This window comes from Sinohyriopsis cumingii, chromosome 10, assembly GCF_028554795.1.
Source record: "Sinohyriopsis cumingii isolate HCF-2022 chromosome 10, ASM2855479v2, whole genome shotgun sequence".
Taxonomy (NCBI): domain Eukaryota; kingdom Metazoa; phylum Mollusca; class Bivalvia; order Unionida; family Unionidae; genus Sinohyriopsis; species Sinohyriopsis cumingii.
The window spans coordinates 6,123,044-6,142,844 of NC_142970.1; the positions used below are offsets into that span (position 1 = coordinate 6,123,044).

At 34.2% G+C, this 19,801-nt stretch overlaps 1 protein-coding gene across 1 annotated transcript; it reads right to left on the reverse strand.

The window, feature by feature from the left end:
* Window positions 1-5,644: 5,644 nt before the first annotated feature.
* On the reverse strand, window positions 5,645-15,728 carry LOC149789531 (uncharacterized). Its single transcript, XM_089973300.1, has 5 exons — window positions 15,613-15,728; window positions 12,906-13,028; window positions 8,541-8,657; window positions 7,059-7,160; window positions 5,645-5,805 (listed from the first exon to the last, which is right to left on the reverse strand). Exons 1-5 carry the CDS (start codon window positions 15,706-15,708, stop codon window positions 5,686-5,688), a joined length of 558 nt encoding a protein of 185 aa, XP_089829426.1. The 5' UTR covers window positions 15,709-15,728; the 3' UTR covers window positions 5,645-5,685.
* Window positions 15,729-19,801: the final 4,073 nt, after the last annotated feature.

The window sequence follows — 19,801 nt, forward strand, 5'->3', positions numbered from 1 at the left end:
AAGGTTATTAGTTCAATACAGGTCAGCCACAGTAAGCTGCTTCGGCGTGTTCTTGGAAACAGAAACGATTCCACGGCGTGTTCTTGGAAACAAAAACGATTCCACGGCGTGTTCTTGGAAACAAAAACGATTCCACGGCGTGTTCTTGGAAACAAAAACGATTCCACGGCGTTGTTCTTGGAAACAAAAACGATTCCACGGCGTTGTTCTTGGAAACAAAAACGATTCCACGGCGTTGTTCTTGGAAACAAAAACGATTCCACGGCGTGTTCTTGGAAACAAAAACGATTCCACGGCGTGTTCTGGGAAACAAAAACGATTCCCTTCGGCAGCATGATACAGGCCTAGACTTGAATTCGTAATAAAATTTCGAAAGGGGAAGTTATATTAAGAGTATGGCTCGGACAAGACAATGCTAAAATCCTCAAACTGATGCGGAATTAAACGGAGACCAAAAGAAAACCAGTGGAAGATTATTGATAGCATGGAAAGGAAGTTGTTGAGACAACAAAAATGTTATGTCGTCTTCGAAAAAAATATGTCCTAGGCTAAATGTTATACTAAAATTGTGATACCAACACGTAATTTAACGGATACCAAAAATCGTACGATTTTATTTAAACGGTACCCGTAAAATCTCGAAAGCGACCTGAAATTTAACAGTGAATAAAAGAAATTCAGATGTATTACAAAGGCAGAGATTAAAACTCATGCAAAAATTCGAAACTGACACGGAATTTAGCTGAGTGAAAATTCGCTACATTAATACTAAATTACGGCACGTACTCTATTAACTTGAAGAAACTAACAATGACGTTAGTAGAGACAACCACCGAAATACTATTCTAAAAATCTTACCAAAACTCACAAACTGACATTGAATTCAGCAAAGAATAATATAATCGGAATATTATATAAGGAAAAATGACAAAAAAAAAAAAAATAAAAAAAAAATGACGAAAGTGGCGCAAAAATTATCGAGACAAAAAATACCCTTGAACTATTTATTAAATTGCTGAGGCTAGGGTAACCATAACGTTACATAACTGATACGGAAAGTTCTATATTTAATTTATTTTTTACCAAATTAATTCCTTTTGAAACATTGACGTATGCATACTTGAATTCCTTTCGCAATTAAGCTCATAAACAGAAATAAAGATGAAAAAATGGCAATTATTTCGGAACATTTTAAAAATTATTATTATTATTTATATAATTATTATTGTAATTGTTAGTATTATTATTATTACAATAATAATAATAATAATAATAATAATAATAATTATTATTGTTATTATTATTATTATTATTATTAAGATTGCTATTATTATAATTATTTTATTATTATTTACATTATTATTTTATTAACATCATTATAATTATGACTATTATTATTATCATTATTATTTTTATATTATGACTATTATGACCATTATTATTATTATTATTATTATTATTATTATTAGCAGTAGTATGTTACGACTTTGATTCTTAAAATATGCAACAAAAATGAGTAAAATCAACAAGTTTAGTAAAAGCAACAACTTTTTTCTGTAAGCTATGGAGTGAAAATTTAAAGGACAATATTTTGAATGAAATCCCATATAATCTTAAATGTACTGTCACAAGTTCAATATAATATTATGTTCCGAATGAATTCCTATACTCTTGACTGTCCTAAGGCACCACAATGACTCAATAAAGAACATTTTTGAATGAGTTTTTAATAATTCTAAAATAATGTGTTAATCCAAAGTCATTGAGTACTTACTAGTTCCAATGAATAATTTAAATAAATACATCTTCACAAATTATATCCGAGAATAACGTAAAACTCTAATCTCATAAGATATAAAATAGGAATGAAATATTTATTTACCGAGTCTTTATGTATGCATATTTTCACTTGACCTAGAACGTAATGTGAAGTTTTCCGACGGAAATCCGAGTCTAAATGAAATAAGACTGACCTTGAACTATTAGAACGTAAACAAGCTTGTTCCTAGAACGTTGTGAACTAAAACACTATGTCAACATGTTATTTACAACTTTCCAACATGAATAATATTTTGCAATGTAACATTATCTTAAAGCACAATCAACAATCATGGACACAAATTAAGCACAAAAGATAGATAGATACACTCAATCATTATTGCAGTTTTTAGCGGAATCCAAACTCTTTAGCACCGAAGCTGTTATTTTCTGGAACTATAATTTTTCTCCCTCTATCCGTCAGTCCAACATCATTGTATAATACCTTACTTCGCGGGGGGGGGGGGGGCAATTTTACACACACACACCTTTTTCGGTAATCACGATAACGACCGAACTTTGGAATATGTTCTGATATTATGTGATCCTCGTAATCCAAAGGTTATATGTTCAATACCGGCTTAGGTCAGCCAAGGTCAGCTGCCTCGGCGTGTTCTTGGAAACAAAAACGATTCCATTGGGCTGCATGATACAGACAATAATATGTTGAAATAACCGTTAAACTCCTGCGATAATAATTATTCTTTAACAGGTTTATTGTTGCTTTTTTTCTCTCCAATATTTTGTCTGTGGTTGTTATTTTGTGGTAGAGTTATGGCCTTTATGCATTAAGTTTCATGATGGTTTTCATCTCAGCATTTTTACCTAACACCATCATACAGTAACAGTCATAGTTTCAATCGTGTAGTGTGTATGTATGCTACGACGGTGACGTTTGAAGTTTAGAAGCGATGTTGACAACGTGATTTTTCTTACTGTCAGGCCGTCAATTTATTATTGCCCTCGTGATGTTCCTTAATATCGTATTATTTATTGTATTTCCTTTCCCTTCAATGGCATTTTGTCTCGGGGGTGGGGGGTGCGGTGGGGTAGTTGAGTGATATTTTAACTTTTTTCTTCAGCCAGACGGATGTAGAAAAAAAAACTGAATATTTTTCTAACTCCCACCTGGACAAATATTCCTGTCAACAGTTGTCACAATTTGTGTTTGGTAAGAGGTCAACAAGAATAACAGGCAAGCAAACAAGCATTAGGTTTCAAAACCGTGAAGGTTTCGCGATGTTTAATATATTGCTGAGAAAAGAAAGTTCGAAAGAATAAGAAAAGGAATAAATTGGGCCTGATAAAGGTCAGGTTATCCAATTGTAGGCATGAATATAGTTCCAATTGTTGACCAACTGTGGAATTTTGTGCTTGAATAAATTTAATGGTGTTGTATCAGAAGCACGAGGAAGTGATTTACATTTTCAACTCATACTGTATAGAACTGAAATTGGTGCATACTCAGGTCAGACAGGTTTGTGCAATCGCACGTTCCCTCCTTTGCAAGTGTTGAATTTGCATGTGTTACAAACTGGTCACATATATATGCACGGGGGCCCCTAGTGGCCGAGTGGTCTAAAGCGCACTCCGTTACGGACCACTGCCATCTCACCTCTGTCTGCGTTGGTTCGAGTCTCGGATTCAGCCAGTGTGGGTATGTGAGAAAGCTTGCCAGTAGCTTCTCGTGGGTCGGTGGTTCTTTCTGGGGTTTTTCCGGGTTCTTCCTCCACCATTAATACTGGCCGCCATGTATAGCCTATCGTGTGCTGAAAAATGGCGTTAAACCCTACAACAACAACAACTACTACTACTACTACTACATATATATATATATATATATATATATATATATATATATATATATATATATATATGCACGCATGCATTGAATCCATTTTGGTGCTTGCAAACACTACAGCTGCAACAATTTAATATTGCACCTATCTGCAACACACACATTAGCCAATAGAAACTGCTGTTACAACCATTAGTCAGTAGAAACCTGGATACCACACAAAAAGCTAATATGAAATATTAACTTAGCTTTGCACCTTACTGTAGTTTATCACTTCGGTAAGTTAAGTGCAGTTTTTGATAAGGATTAATGCTGCATTTGCTTAATTATGTTTGAAATGCCTTTGACCTTTGACGTATTCTTAATAAATTTCAGCTTGAAGTTCAATAAAGCTTGAAAAGTTAAATCCGTCATCAATCGATACAATGCATTGACAGTATTTTCTTGTAAGTAAAACACTCTGAAATCTTCGTTTGCCATTAAACATCTATCTAGCAATAACAACAACTATTACTGACATATCAGACATAGTGCCATATTGAAATGAATGTAAATAAGCAAAAATAAACAAAAGTTAAAGAATAATCTACAAAATAAAAGTTACTTCGGGGTAAATCATACACCATTAAAAAAACGTACAGAGGATTTTTTGTTGTTGTTGTAGGGTTTAACGCCATTTTTCAGCACAAGATAGGCTATACATGGCGGCCAGTATTAATGGTGGAGGAAGAACCCGGAAAAACCCCGGAAAGAACCACCGACCCACGAGAAGCTACTGGCAAGCTTTCTCACATAACCACATTAGCCGAATCCGAGACTCGAACCGACGCAGACGAAGGTGAGATGGCAGTGATCCGTAACGGTGAGCGCTTTAGACCACTCGGACGCACAGAGGAGCTGGACGCCGCAATAAACTTACTCGTTGAATGAGTAAAGTAGTCTTACATATTCTTAAATAAATTTAGGTACGTTGATTAAAAGCTGTTTTAATATTATGCTGGTTGTATCGATAGAAACCCTGAAATCATAGTTTTATATACATTTTGAAACTAACCGCAGGACTCGTGATGTTTCACCCTCCTGTAAATGGAAATAACTCATGATAAATTGTTTATAAGAGCAAGAATAGTTTATTAAATGAGGCATTCGTATTCGGCCGAATAGTATGGTGCAGCCGAATACGAATAGTACATTTAGGTCTACCTTTATGACGAGCAGGCTCATTGCAAGCAGAAAAGAGCACCTCAATTTGTATCGATGACCAATTGAACAAATTTCTGAATGAGCCTTGTATCCGGAGGGATATTGATCCAGTGTCGTGGCGGAAGACCAATGCTGACAGGTTTCCTTTACTCCGTTCTTGTGCCAAACGTTGTCTAGCAGCGCCTCTAACAAGCGTGAACTTTTATGCCGTGTTGCCGGCAACACCTTGTCAGACGACAGATGTTGCCTACTGGCAGACATTGTCGATCGACTCTTTTTTTTTTAAAGCTAATGCATTTTACATGCGGCAGTAACTGTTGGACTGCTTTTAAAAATTTGAATCTTGCCATTCTTAAGTTAACGTATAAAGCATTAATAAGACGTGTAACCGTAGCACTTTTATATTTTGGTAATGCATTAGTTACTTTGAACCTTCACGTGTTTGTTGTTAGTTACTTTATAATTAATTAAAATGTTATTAGACCTGCTGAAACAATTTATTTTATTTTGGAGCATTCAGTCACTATTCGTATTCATTCGTATTCGGCCGAATAGTAAAAACCAATGTTGGGTACAGACTTAGTAATGCCACGTTTTTAATACCATACTAACGTAGATTTATGAAACGTTTGGTCGTAAATTAAAAGGGATAGCTTAACATTTGAATCGGGATTTACATTTTTTTTTCAAGTAATATTATATGACCTTTATCAATATATGCACGCTTTGATCAATATGTGCGTATGTATTATCGAAAAATATGTATCTACGGATGGAGGTACCAATAACTTCCAATATAAAGAATAGATGTATCATACATAGGTGTATATCAAATGCCTAATTAATTTATTTAAGAACTGTATCATTTAAGCGAAGGTGTAGTAATGCAAGATTCCAGCACCACAGAGTGGCTGAAGACGATGGTCCACTGAGGCTTTCTGTACCTCCTTTTTTGAAGAGGAAGCTATCATGAGGAGGAGCTTGGCCTGAAGAGGAACAAGAACGGTTTTAGCTACATATGTATGTATATATATGTATGTATGTATGTATGTATGTATGTATGTATGTATGTATGTATGTATGTGTCTGTGTGTATGTGTGTGTGTGTGTGTATGTATGTATGTATGCATGCATGCATGCATGTATGTATGTATGTATGTATGTATGTGTGTGTGTGTGTGTGTGAGTCTGTGTGTGTGTGATTTGCATTTTTAACGTAGCTTTAACAATTTTTCAGTCATATCGCTACGATATCTGCAATGTGGCAGTTTTTAGTGACGTCTAGCACTGGGGCATAATGTCGCATACATGTAGGGTGATGTCCAACCCAGTCACATTATTTTGACACCAGGCCGAACAGTCCTAACACTAACCTCGTAATGCTGAGCGTCAAGCGAGGAAGCTATTGGTACCATTTTTGCAAGTCTTTGGTATGACTCGGCCGGGTATCGAAACCACGATCCCCCACATCCGAGGCGGACGCTCTAGCCACTAGGCCACCGGAGCGGTACCTGTATGTATGTATGTATGTATGTATGTGTGTGTGTGTGTGTGTGTACGTACGTATGTATGTATGTATATATGTATGCACGTATGTATGGGTGTATGTATGTATGTATGTATGTATGTGTGTGCGTGTGTGTCTGTGTGTGTGTGTGATTTGGATTTTTAAAGTAGGTTTAACAATTTTTCAGTCATATCGCTACTATATCTGCAATGTGGCAGTTTTTGGTGACGTCTGTCACTGGGGCATAATGTCGCATACATGTAGGGTGATGTCCAACCCAGTCACATTATTTTGACACCAGGCCGAACAGTCCTAACACTAACCTCGTAATGCTGAGCGTCAAGCGAGGAAGCTATTGGTACCATTTTTGCAAGTCTTTGGCATAACTCGGCCGGGTATCGAAACCACGACCCCCACATCCGAGGCGGACGCTCTAGCCACTAGGCCACCGGAGCGGTACCTGTATGTATGTATGTATGTAAGTGAGTATGTATGTATGTCCATCTGTCGTTACATATAAAATCACAGTTGACAGAGTCGATTAGGTGGTTAGAGAGGACATATCTTAAACCAACGATTATGTGTTAGTTCGAGCGCAATTGGTGGAAATGTTTGGTTTAAAAGTGTATATAGTTCAGGGGCCCCAACTACCACCACCACTGTAAAAGTACGAACTGTCTCTATTTCTTATAACTCTTCGTGAACCTGATAAAAGGTGGCCGTTTATGGTACCTCTAAAGTCATCATTGTGGCGTCAGCGTGGACGTCTTTTCTCTCTTGGTCACTCAAGGTAAAGATGTAACAATTCGGTACGCTGATTATAATCATCTTATGCTGTAAGGAAGAAAAAACAATTAGCCCAGAACATAGTGTTTCGTGCAATCTAGTGTCTACACTTTCGAGTCATGGCGGGTTTAGCTAGATAGGAGCACATTTTGCTTGTATAAACGTTCCCTTGATTCCTTCGAACCATCAACTCATCCACCCACAAAACCGTTAATGAGGAGTATATGTCTATGGAAGAGATAGACAGTTACACAACGAACTTATTATTACAGTTGTACACATTAATGTTTACTAACATAGAGTCATATGACATTGTTGTCCCAATCAATTCGCAAACTAACAAGGAAATCAGCATAACATTTTTAAATGGACATGGAAAGAGTATCATGACACCAGGTTTTAGTCAATGGTCTGAAGTCACCATCTTTGTTCGAATGCATTTATGCCTACAGTGTGAATTTTATATTCTACCAGATATACTTATATATATTTTGCTTACATCAGAGCAAGATTTCTAAAAATAACTATTTGGTGTCTGAAATAATTATCAAAATACATATATAATTACATTAAAAATAGGAGAAACAAAATAACAAATTGTACTCAACAAAAGGAACCATGTCAGTAAATACATAATTTTAACATGTTCGGATACCTCGGACATTACCCCTTCCCAATACAGCAGAAAGTTGGAATACATGGACTGATATTTTAATTAGTTTACAATTAGGAAACATGTTAAATAAGTTAAAATTACGTTGATTAAGTCATGTCAAAATGAAATTTGTTTGATCCATTTATAGTTCAATCCTTGTCAAATCCAACTTTGATCATGCCTCGAACAAAGATGCCCAAAATTGATCTGTAATAAATCTTAGTTTTTTTTTTTTGCTGCGGAAAGGAGAATGCAGCATAAATGGTGTTAATATTGAACCTATTCTATAAATAATCGTATTATTTATTCTTTAAGATCATTGGTAACAAAGGAAATTCTTTATATTGCCTTCCCTGCACTATTCCGAGCTGTGCTGAGTCAACTGATATGGTGCGATACTCTGAATATTTACCTCATGCAATATTACGTCATAACGTCACGTAAGACGTCAAAGTAACGTCAATGACGCCACATAAGACGTCCAGGTAATGTCAGTGGAGTTCGAACATGAATAAGATTTTTTTTTATAAATCCCTTTTATCGGAGACATTTGGAAAACTATGATTATATAGGTAACACAACATTAATTTTGTTTCACGTCACAGTACAAAAGCATGTCACATGTTTGATGTCATTTGATATTTGACCTCTAGTAAATAGACACATAGACTTTTGCTTTAGGGCCCTTTTGAGGAAAATCAGGACCTTTTTGAAATTTTTGGTACCTCCCCCCAAGAGAGAGAGAGAGAGAGAGAGAGAGAGAGAGTATTTACCGCAATGGGGTCGTAGTGGAAGACAAACTGTTTATGTACAACTGGTTCTGGAGTGGTATGAACCACATGTGTGCTGTTCGATGCATGCGTGGTATTCAGCGCATGCGGTTTGGTTGCCTGGAACAAAATCATTGAATTTTAAGACATTCAACCTAAAACTTGGATTTGTACGGCAAAACAGCTACAGACAAAATAATAGAGAGTGGCACTCGTGGGAAAGCCATGCCTTGCTCCCTTTCACATGATGACTAATGATGCTGCACTATTGAATTTGTCTTCAGACACCATGGAGAAGATTCAATCTTTTCAAATGTAAGCGAGTGAATTTTTTTGGCTAATAGGGGACTTAAGCTGGAAACAGCTTGTTGTGCGCTTGCGCTTGATAATGATTTTTACTATGAAACTGCACGACTATATATATATATATATATATATATATATATATACCATCTGAAACAATAACATTAACAAAACAACAACAAACAATCAAGCAACAAAAAAAAAAAAACCATTACGTATGCCACAGTAATGTAGTCAATAGAAAATGTGCACTACAAAATTAAACAAGCTCAATACAATCGCAACTCACGATACAATACGTTTCAATTCAGAATTATAAACTTATAATCGACCTTAAAGAATGTATGGCTTTGTGACGTCTTTTAGATTAGATTTATCCAGCATTTTTTAAAAATTGCTGGAACAAAGCAGTTTCTTTACTTGCAATCTATGAATCTTTTAGTTAAAATAATTGTTTGATGAAATAAACTGCAGTAAGTCTGCAACTTTGCTCAAAGAAAATTAGCTGTTATTTGAATCAGAACATTATTTGCATGCATTATATATATATATATATATATATTTCTAACCAATCGTTTGTAAGATATATATCATATGGCGAATATCAATCCTTTCAAGTGCACTGGATCCAACAAGGGATAACATGTGTCAAGGATTGATTAAGATAAATGCAATAAACTGACAACGAACAGTGCGAAACCAGTATCTAGCTGACCTGAGCGCTTTCGACTCTTTAATGAGTCTTTATCAAAGGCAAATACAAAACATAGACAAGACAAACAAATAAATAAGTACAATTGTTATGTTTGCGAAACTTTACACGGCTGTTTCTACAGGAATTCAACTTTTTAACTCTAATATGTCAACTAGTGTATTTCAGCTTGTTCCTGATACTGGAAAATATATGTATTGACCTAGAAATTGATGAGCCATAGCGACATCTGTTATATTATGTAAATTTATGTAAGCGCAGATTATATCCCAGATATTTTATTGTTATAGTAGCCATAGGCTATTTAGCAAATTTAGAGAATTATTTGAAAGAAAATGTTTCGGCTGCTAAAGATAATTTTATTTGTGCATGGTTGTATTTTTCTAGTCTTCTTGGTTTAAACCGCTTGGTTTCAATGTTCTAAGGCGGCGTATCCAGTAAGATTCCTTTTCTTTCCTGATTTGGGGACTCCAGTTGGGGTTTTGAGCAATTGCAATAATTGTTATATCACTGAAAATGTGGCCAGGGGAGGATAAGTGTTCTTCAACCTTCAGCCTTTATAGATCTGATTGGATGACAAAGAAGCCGTACAGGCGCCCGGTCGCCATAGGCGCCAAAGACTGGGCATGTGGGACATGTATGACCACTACATATATGAGCAAAACACAGTTTATGAGAATGCAATAATTAGTAAGTAAAGTATCGAAAGTTACAAAAATTATTAATGTCCGAATAACATCTTTGGGATCTCTTTGCTTTCAAAAATGTTGTGTGCACCATCCCTCTATTGCTGTATAATAGACGCTATGTATATCTACAATTTGAGTAACCATTGGTACATGCTTGTATCTATATCATGTGTATTTGTATGACATGGTATGACAGTCAACTGTAGTAATAATTTATTAGAAAGATATTTTGTCCATGTGTGAAATAACATCTTAAAGACACAGATATAAACAGGGGTTTAAGATTTAAATTAAACATAAATATTGAACCTGTTGATAAGCATGTATCAATTTCTCAGTGGGTAATGAGTTCAGGTGTGAATTTAGAAAGAATGAGTTAGTTCCAATTGGATGGCTTGGTCAAGTGGCTATTTTACGTAGTGGGATATCATGAGTCCCGTAGCGAGTAGTAGTAGTAAATTGGGCTATAAGTGTATGTATTCATTCTTATTTCCCATTTTATTCTTTAATTTCAGTCTGCATATTTGTTTATTGCTGTGTTTAGATATCATTTGAGAGGAAACATTTGTTCGATTAATCTTAAAAACTGCAGTATATTCATTGGACTGAACTATTATTCTAGGGTTATTGTGAGTTTATTGGAAGGAGTTCTGAATAAAATCGTTGAGATACATAAGGAATGTTGAGAAGCAGTACATTCGATGATTTGGCATTAATTCGGAACAGTCGATTTGATTGGGCTTGTGTAAAACTTTTGAGGATTATTTTGGTTTTAATTCATAATACTCTAGTTCTTCATAAATATTAATTCTATAACTTAGAGAAACAGTTATTTATGTAAGTTTTACAAAACTTGTTGGTTTTGCTTCCTTCCTTTATTTAGTTTGTGACCAGAGACTCGAAACAAACATTAGAGGTTCATCTGGGACACGAATTACTGAGAAATAGCTGAGTTAACTTCAAATTTCTTTGAAATTTAAATTCCATTTATTCGGATGTTTCATTGTCCCTTTTTTTTCTTCACGGTGAACTCAATAAGCTTTCACAAAATATCATTTAGCGTGGTAAGTTTTGTGTCCAATCCGACCCAGGATGGGATGGAGTCCTTAAGAAAAGACGAACTGCTGGTGTAACGAATCTATAACAGAAGAAGTAAAACGAACGAAATTGATAAAACTTAACTAATTTAATCATCTAACTAAAAAAAAGGACAATTTAAGAGAAACTTGTAGCATTATGAAAGAAATAAAAAAAAAATAACGAAATGTTCTATGCAATTCCAAACGAATCTAATTCACTGGTCTGCCAACAGTTCTGATGTATCACAACGGCAAAGTCAAGAATTCCTTAGAATAAGTTCACAATGGTCCCTATATATTATTTCAGTCCAATTAGCACTTTATAATTCGACGAATAATCCAAAGAAATGTATGTATGTATGTATGTATGTATGTATGTATGTATGTATGCATACATCGACAAATTTATGCTTGCCTGCCTGTACTGTCATCCCTGTTTCAATGCATGGACATATGTGTTTCGTACTTTTTCTGTATTTGTATTTTTGTTCTTATGTTATATTATATGTTTAGGATCGAATAAACAGTAACACAAGAAAGAGTGAAAACAAGAAACTTTGAAAAGTATAATAATTAATTTCCTTGGACAAATTCTGTAAAAACTAAAAACATGATCTTACGGTTTTAAGAATCAAATTCAAAAATAGTCAAAGAATAATCCACGATTAAAATTTTAGAAGTCTTAATATTAAAATTTCGAGTCCCGACGATGAATTAAAGGTGGAAGACGATGACGTATGCTGTACCCTGTAGTGTGTTGAAGTCTCCATTTCTTTGTAGAAACAAAAATATCACTCCGGTTTTAGAAATCCGAATACATTTTTATAGGAGATGTATTTGTTCAAGAATTTCATATGAGCACACGTATTTTTACGGTAAAATATACGAAATAATCCTTTTCAATCCGAAGAATTTGAAATAATTCCAAACGACATAACATACACTTTTCAGTGTAAAGCGAAAGCCCAACTTAGAATAGCTCTCTAAAACAAATGTTATATCGTATTCTAAAAGAAAACAAAGGTTATTTCGTATTCTAAAACGCAGTTTCGAAAATCCCCAAGTTGCGAAATCGAGGAGGGTCACGTGATCGTGTTTATATCACGTACGCATAACAATATTCTAAAACGCAGTTTCGAAAATCACCAAGTTGCGAAATCAAATGGGGGGTCACGTGATCGCGTTTATATCACGTACGCGTAACATGACTCTGACAAACAAAACCAATCATTTTACTCTAAGAAATACAATAAAAACTTGTTTATATCTTAAATCACGTAGTTCCATCATGACCTCGACAACAACCTATCATTTTAAAATAAAAGTAAAACTTATTTACGTGGGCGCTACTAATTTTGAATAAAGGTCATGATCTAGGTCAACATTTGGTGTTCATTAAAATGAACAGTCAAGGTCAAGCTATTTTCTGGAAAAGGTATAAGTTCCTAGCAAACAGAACTACATTTTTTGGACATATAATGAAATTTAAAAACTAAAAATTAAATCAAATATAATTAAATCAAATATACATAACAATGTACGTACAGAGAGAGAGAGAGAGAGAGAGAGAGAGAGAGGTACTTACGACGGTATAGTTATGTAAAATTGATTGGTGAGTGGCGTTTATTGAATGTGTGCCAATCCACGCATGCGTGGTATTCGAGATAGGCCACGTAAGGTTGGTATGCCACTCAGTCGTTGTGTTTTGCTGAAAGATAATAACTATATTTCAATGCATCGAATCTGAAACTTTGATTTGAATGGAACGCACAACATAACAGTCGCAAAAGTGATAGAGTGGCACTCATGGTCACGCCATGCCTTGCGGCCTGTCATATGACGACTACTGAAGCTGGTCGGTAGAATTCCTCTTCCGATACCTGAGGCAAGATTCACTCTTTGCAAATGTAGGTGAGAAAATGTATTGGTCAATAGGAGACTTAGGATGGATACAGGTATGAATTTACTTCTGCTGCTATAAAAGTTAATTTTAAGGAAAAGTAAGTGATAAGTATATATATATATATATATATATATATATATATATATATATATATATATATATATGCACGTGCATAAAAAAAAGATATTTGGCACTTGTACGATCTGGTTGAAGCATATGTCTCAGAAAATCTCTGTCGTAAAGGAAACGGGTCTGATATATTTGTCGTTTGACTATTCGGTTCAACAATCAAATTATAGCTTTCACATTTATGAAAGTGTAAAACTTCAATCGGAATATATTTGGTGTCGCCCATCCTGATTTTCACTAAAATTAGTGAAAAGGGGATTCGAACGGTCGGTAGTACATGAACCTTTCTCAGGGCCTGTCATGTCTACTTATTTTAAGCATGTATTAAGTAGAATTAGACTTGGCATTTGTTTAAACACTGTTTAATTAATGGAGATTCGCATTATTGACTAAAAGCTTACATCGTCGTTCTTGATCAGATATTTTTTTGTATTGACTGAACATATTACCTTATGTACAATTAGAAAAAAGATCTGTTTTAATTAAACCAGCCCAATGATCTGGAGATTTTCGGGCATTTAAAATGCATTCAGGCAATTTTCTCTGGAAAGAAGGTAAATAGATGAGCCAACTTGAGCAACGTGTTTTTTCTTTTTATGAAAGTGAAGATTAATGAGGGAAACAACGTGTGCTTTGCCAACAAGCGGTTCGGATGAAACAAATATCCTGTCAATATGGCAACCTAAAATGATTTTGTGAATATTCATTTTTTTTTTCTCCTAGAAAGAGTCAATGAGTAATTGGCAGATGAGGTAACCTTGCGGATAAAAGTACTTATGTTAGTCTCTTGGTCTAGAGTCGAGCACAGTTGTAGAATGATATGCAAAACATATAGACCTGCACACACCCTTGTTTTCAAACTTTTTGCAAAGAAGCCAAAAGTCAAGGCATCAGTCTACAAGAAAGGATCTATTTTTTTTTTGTTATGGTCAGAGATTAATAAGGTGCTGCAAAGACAAGCAAAACTGCTAGCAATATACAGAAGAATTGCACAAAGTGGGATGGTAGGATATAAATGAAGACAATATAACATTAAAAGTTATTGGTTTTGAAGGGGGTATACATTTGGCAGACAATACTCTTTTTAACTATGTGGGACTTATTGTTTATAATTTAACAGTGAATGTTAGAAAATATCTAATTTATTGCTAATAAAAGTGAGAGAAGTAGCATTAAAACTAATACAGCTCTGAGGCTGTTCAATACATTGTCTTCTTCTATTCTTGATTATGTTACAAAATTATGCCATTTTCGTAAAGGAGTGACTGTATAAAGAACACATACTTATTTACACAACTATTGTACCTGACACAAAAGACATCTAATATAGCTACTTATCGTGAAGAAGGATGAATATAATTCCAACCAGGTAAGCATGTAAGAATTCTGAACACTGAATTCAAATATAGAAAGCTGAGAGTAGGTTACTTTGAACATATTACTCTGCAATAGCGCAATTAGTAAATGATCACAGATTTCGTTTCATTACGGATATATACGCTAGAAGCTTAAGTTTCTTAAGTTTCTTCAGGATGGTGAGAAAGAGAGAATACTTTCACTCATTTCCCTTTGTTTTCAGAATTTTCCGAGATTTGAACAAAGAATAAATGGTACTTTATTAGCAATGTTGGCGGCATGATCTGAAAAACGTATACAATTATTATTTGTAGCTCAATTTTTGACACGAGATCACTACTGATGCAATAGAAAATAACAAAATAGAGATTATCATCATCAGCATTAAAATGATAGAAACTGCTTGATATGAAAACTATAGAGTTAGTGTTCCTGAGAGACTGTGTCTATATTGTGATTTTAAAGAAACTGAAGATGAGCGTCATTTAATTTTAATATGCTATCTTTAAAAGAGTTTTCTATTCAAATTCATAATCTGTTTTTTTTTCTTCTTCTGGAATGCTAATGCTCCTAATATGATTAAATATATTATATTGGATTACGTCTCAAATACTAAAACTATATTAACTTATTTAGGTATATTTGCGAACTAAATTAGAAAACGTGTTTATAGCATGGACATTTATTTTGGCTTCAAATCTTGAAATATGGGTCCGTCCTAAATTATCTTGATAAGTTAATTCGTGACTGCAAGCGTTGTGTATGTGTTATCTAGACTGCAATAATAATTTGTATTTTCATCACATACCAAATTGTAAATTGTACAACGCTGTAAAAAAATATGCCGACGTGAATAAGCTAGTCTGATTCTGAGTTTGCGGATTATTGTATTGGTCTTACTTACCTGAATGGACAGACTGATGAGGGCAGCAAAGATGATAATAATCGTCATTTTAATCATAGTGAAACTAGAATACCAAAACTTTATGACAACTAGCATTGGGAGCGCTTGTTTATATCGCCTTCCTTATCTTTAGTTTGAAATACACGTCATGACAAAATATCACGACTTGAACTTAGGTGCTATCAGAACTCCGCATCAAGTATAATTCGATTTCTAAACTATGTGTTACATACACTTCATGTTATTTTTCTCCTTTATTTTTGACATTCTCAAATAATTGATCCTTTGGCCACCACGTTATTACTCAGTCAGATATATCCCCGGTTGCCCCCTGCCCCTCTTGTCGGCCCTCATTGCGAAACCGCGTGTAAATAGCTTTACGTAGTTGGAATAACGCATATATTCTCAGCCCCAGTCGGTAAGGCTTGATTAACAAATTCTGCACAGCAACGACTGAAAAGATCAATACATACAAGCCTTGGCAACTAATATCAACATGTCATCTAAAAGTCTTATTTATAACTTATTTAAAAATAGATAGGATTTAGAAAAAAATCTATTCCTGATTACCCAAAAAATATCTATAAACGTAGAACTGCAAATCATAGGTTTCCCGTTGAAATTGGAAGATGGGCTAATGTCCCATGTAATGCAAAATATTGCACACTTTGTCAAATGCAATAAACAGGGGATTGATATTGTTATATTCTGTCATGTTCTGATTTTCGTCATGAAAAACAAAACTTTATACCATTTTTTAACACTTGCAGGATAACCGTTTATAAATATAATAAATTAATGAATACAAGTAGAGTATAACTCGTAAAAATTTTGCAGGTTGTTAGATTGTGTTTATCGAATATTGCAATCTCTATTAAACATTATATAATAATATCACACGCTATATTTATTTTCTTTTTCTTATATTAATCACATATTGTAAACTTTACAACCTGAGTGCAATCCGCCTGACGCCAGATCTGCCACAGCATGATGAGCCGAAAGATCTTGGTTGATGCTGTGTAATATGAATAATCAAGCTGAATCAACAACTTTGACCATGAACTGTCGGCACATTATGCGAGATCAGACCAGGTTCAATGTTATATGTAGATTAACTGGACTTGTGATAAAGTATAAACCGTATTTGATTAATTTTAACAATCCAGTTCAGTGTATTTACAACCTTAATTACATACGCTCCTTGAGCTCTCTGTGCTTTATTTATTCGTCATATTCTTTCGACGAACGAAAGCGCAGATCAAATATATCTTTTTCACATTACTTATGTGTGATGACAGTGGTGCCAAAAATGGAATCCTTTACTGCAGTTCGTTATTGCCATAGTGGGGATCAGCTCTGGAACACTGATTTTTGTTTTGAATTGAGAAATAAGACACATGTATTTGAAAAAATGTGTTTAACCTGCGACTTAGGGATAAACGAAATGCTACTTTATCACTTTAGCAAATGTTTTTTTTTATGCTTTTGTTAATATAGTTTCAGTAAATATATATAAGTGATTTTTCAAAAAAGTGACCATAAATTGATCCAGAATAGTTATCTTTATTTGGAAGATAATCTTTATCTAGATGATAATCTTTATCTATAATTTTTAACTAAAGGATAATCTTTATCCAGAGGATAATCTTTAGAGGATAATCTTTATCCAGAGGATAATCTTTATAGAGAAAATAATCTTTATCTAGAGGATAATCTTTATTTGGAGGATAATCTTTATCTACATGATAATCTTTATTTAGCGGATAATCTTTATTTGGAGGATAATCTTTATCTACAGGATAATCTTTATCAAAAGGATAATCTTTAATTGGAGGATAATCTTTATCTAGAGAATAGTTTTGGAGGATAATCTTTATTTAGAGGATAATTTTTATCTACAGTTTAATCTTTTTTTTTGTGGTGGATAATCTTTATCTAGAGGATAATCTTTATTTGGAGGATAATCTTTAGAGGATAGTCTTTACTTGGAGGATAATCTTTATCTAGTGGATAAGTTTTAGCTAGAGGATAATCTTTATTTTGCAGGATAATCTTTATTTGGAGGATAATCTTTATCTAGAGGATAAACTCTTTGTTTTAGGATAATCTTTATCTAGAGGATAATCTTCATTAGGAGGATAATCTTTATTTAGAGGAAGATCTCTATCTAGGGGATAATCTTCTTTGGAGGATAATCTGTATCTACAGGATAATCTTTATCTAGAGGGCAACCTTTATCTAGTGGATAATCTTTATCTAGATGATAACCTTATTTGGAGGACAATCTTTACGTAAGGATAATCTTTATTTAGAGGATAATCTTTATTTGGAGGATAACCTTCATCTAGAGGATACTCTTTATCTAGAAAATAATCTTTATGTAGAGGATAATCTTTATTTGGAGAATAATCTTTACCTTGATGATAATCTTCTCTTTCAGGATAATCTTTATATAGGGGATAACCTTTATTTGTAGAATAATCTGTATCTAGAGAACAATCTTTATCTAGAGGAGAATCTTTATCTAGAAGATAAGTTTCATTTTCGGAGGATAATCTTTATCTAGAGGATATAATCTTTATTTAGTGGATAATCTTTATTTGGAGGATAATCTTTATCTAGAGGATAATCTTTGTTTTGGAGAATAATTTTTATCGAGAGAATAACTTTTATCTAGAGGATAATCTTTATCTAGAGGATAGTAATTGATATCTCGAGAATAATAATTGTTATATTAATCAATTAATCATTTTTATAAAACTAATTAATAAATTCGAGAAACTCTTCTTTGGCTTTATACAAGTTATTGGCTACATAAAAATGATTCATTCTAAGCTAAATCGATTTCTAATTAGTGAAATAGAAAACAAATAGTGACAGTTTTATATATTTTTTCAGTCGCAAATACGACAGGTTAATCATGAATTACATTATCCTTTGAAGAGACAGAGAAAGAGTTACCAATATAATTATAAACATTTGCATTAAATTGTACTTACAAATAATGTTTTCTCGATTATTTCACCTTTGATTGCCATTAACAATTTAATTAATTGTATATGTGACTTCAGCAGTCGTTCTTTAAAGTAGTAAGGTTGAAAAAAGAATGAAATAATCTAGAACAATTGAACGAACAAACATACATGAGAGAGAGAGAGAGAGAGAGAGAGAGAGAGAGAGTAAAAATGAGAATATATGAATTATTGATGGAAGGAATACATGAATGCAAAAAAGAGACAAACATGACAATAACAAATTATATCATGCACGACAAATTGGTATGGGCAAACGTCATACTCACTGCGCTCTAGTTGTAATACAGTATTAATAGTGCACGCTGTTCACGTGATTTGTTGACAGTGACCTTCCAATTTGCTGTTTGTGTGGTCGTAGGTTTTGTTTACTTACTGTATAATGGTGATCATTGCCTTTGGTACCGTCACTGATAAACCCAAATCCTTTTGTCCAACCTCTTACTGGAATCGATAGGTATCGTCACTGATAAACCCAAATCCTCTTGTCCAATCTCTTACCGAAATCGATTGGTACCGTCACTGATAAACCCAAATCCTTTTGTCCAACCTCTTACTGGAATCGATAGGTACCGTCACTGATAAACCCAAATCCTCTTGTCCAATCTGTTACTGGAATCGATTGGTATCATCACTGATAAACCCAAATCCTCTTGTCCAATCTCTTACTGGAATCGATAGGTACCGTCACTGATAAACCCAAATCCTCTTGTCCAATCTCTTACTGGAATCGATAGGTACCGTCACTGATAAACCCAAATCCTCTTGTCCAATCTCTTACTGGAATCGATAGGTACCGTCACTGATAAACCCAAATCCTCTTGTCCCATCTCTTACTGGAATCGATTGGCATCGTCACTGATAAATCCAAATCCTCTTGTCAAATCTCTTATTGGAATCGATTGGTTTATGCAACCAGCAACCTTGTCCGCTATGTCGGATCATACACGAGAGCTTTCCGAGCTTAACTGAACAGTATTTATGATTGGGCAAGAGAAACAAGTTACGTATGCCACAATATTTCATGATGTAAATTATTAAAGGTAAAGACTAAAAGTTAAAGCTCATGTCCGACGCACGTTTTGGGTCGAATTCCTGCTGTTTCAACTTTTTGGGTTGGTGTTGAATTGGTCCTTCTCTTTGGAGCAGACATA

Excerpts from the sequence above, each read along its gene's own strand:
- LOC149789531 (XM_089973300.1), bottom strand. The coding sequence starts at position 15,708 with ATGCTAGTTGTCATAAAGTTTTGGTATTCTAGTTTCACTATGATTAAA. Across the intron at positions 13,029-15,612 it reads TCATCAGTCTGTCCATTCAG|CAAAACACAACGACTGAGTG; the intron begins GTAAGTAAGACC and ends ATTATCTTTCAG. Across the intron at positions 7,161-8,540 it reads TCCACTACGACCCCATTGCG|CATAAGATGATTATAATCAG; the intron begins GTAAATACTCTC and ends TCTTCCTTACAG.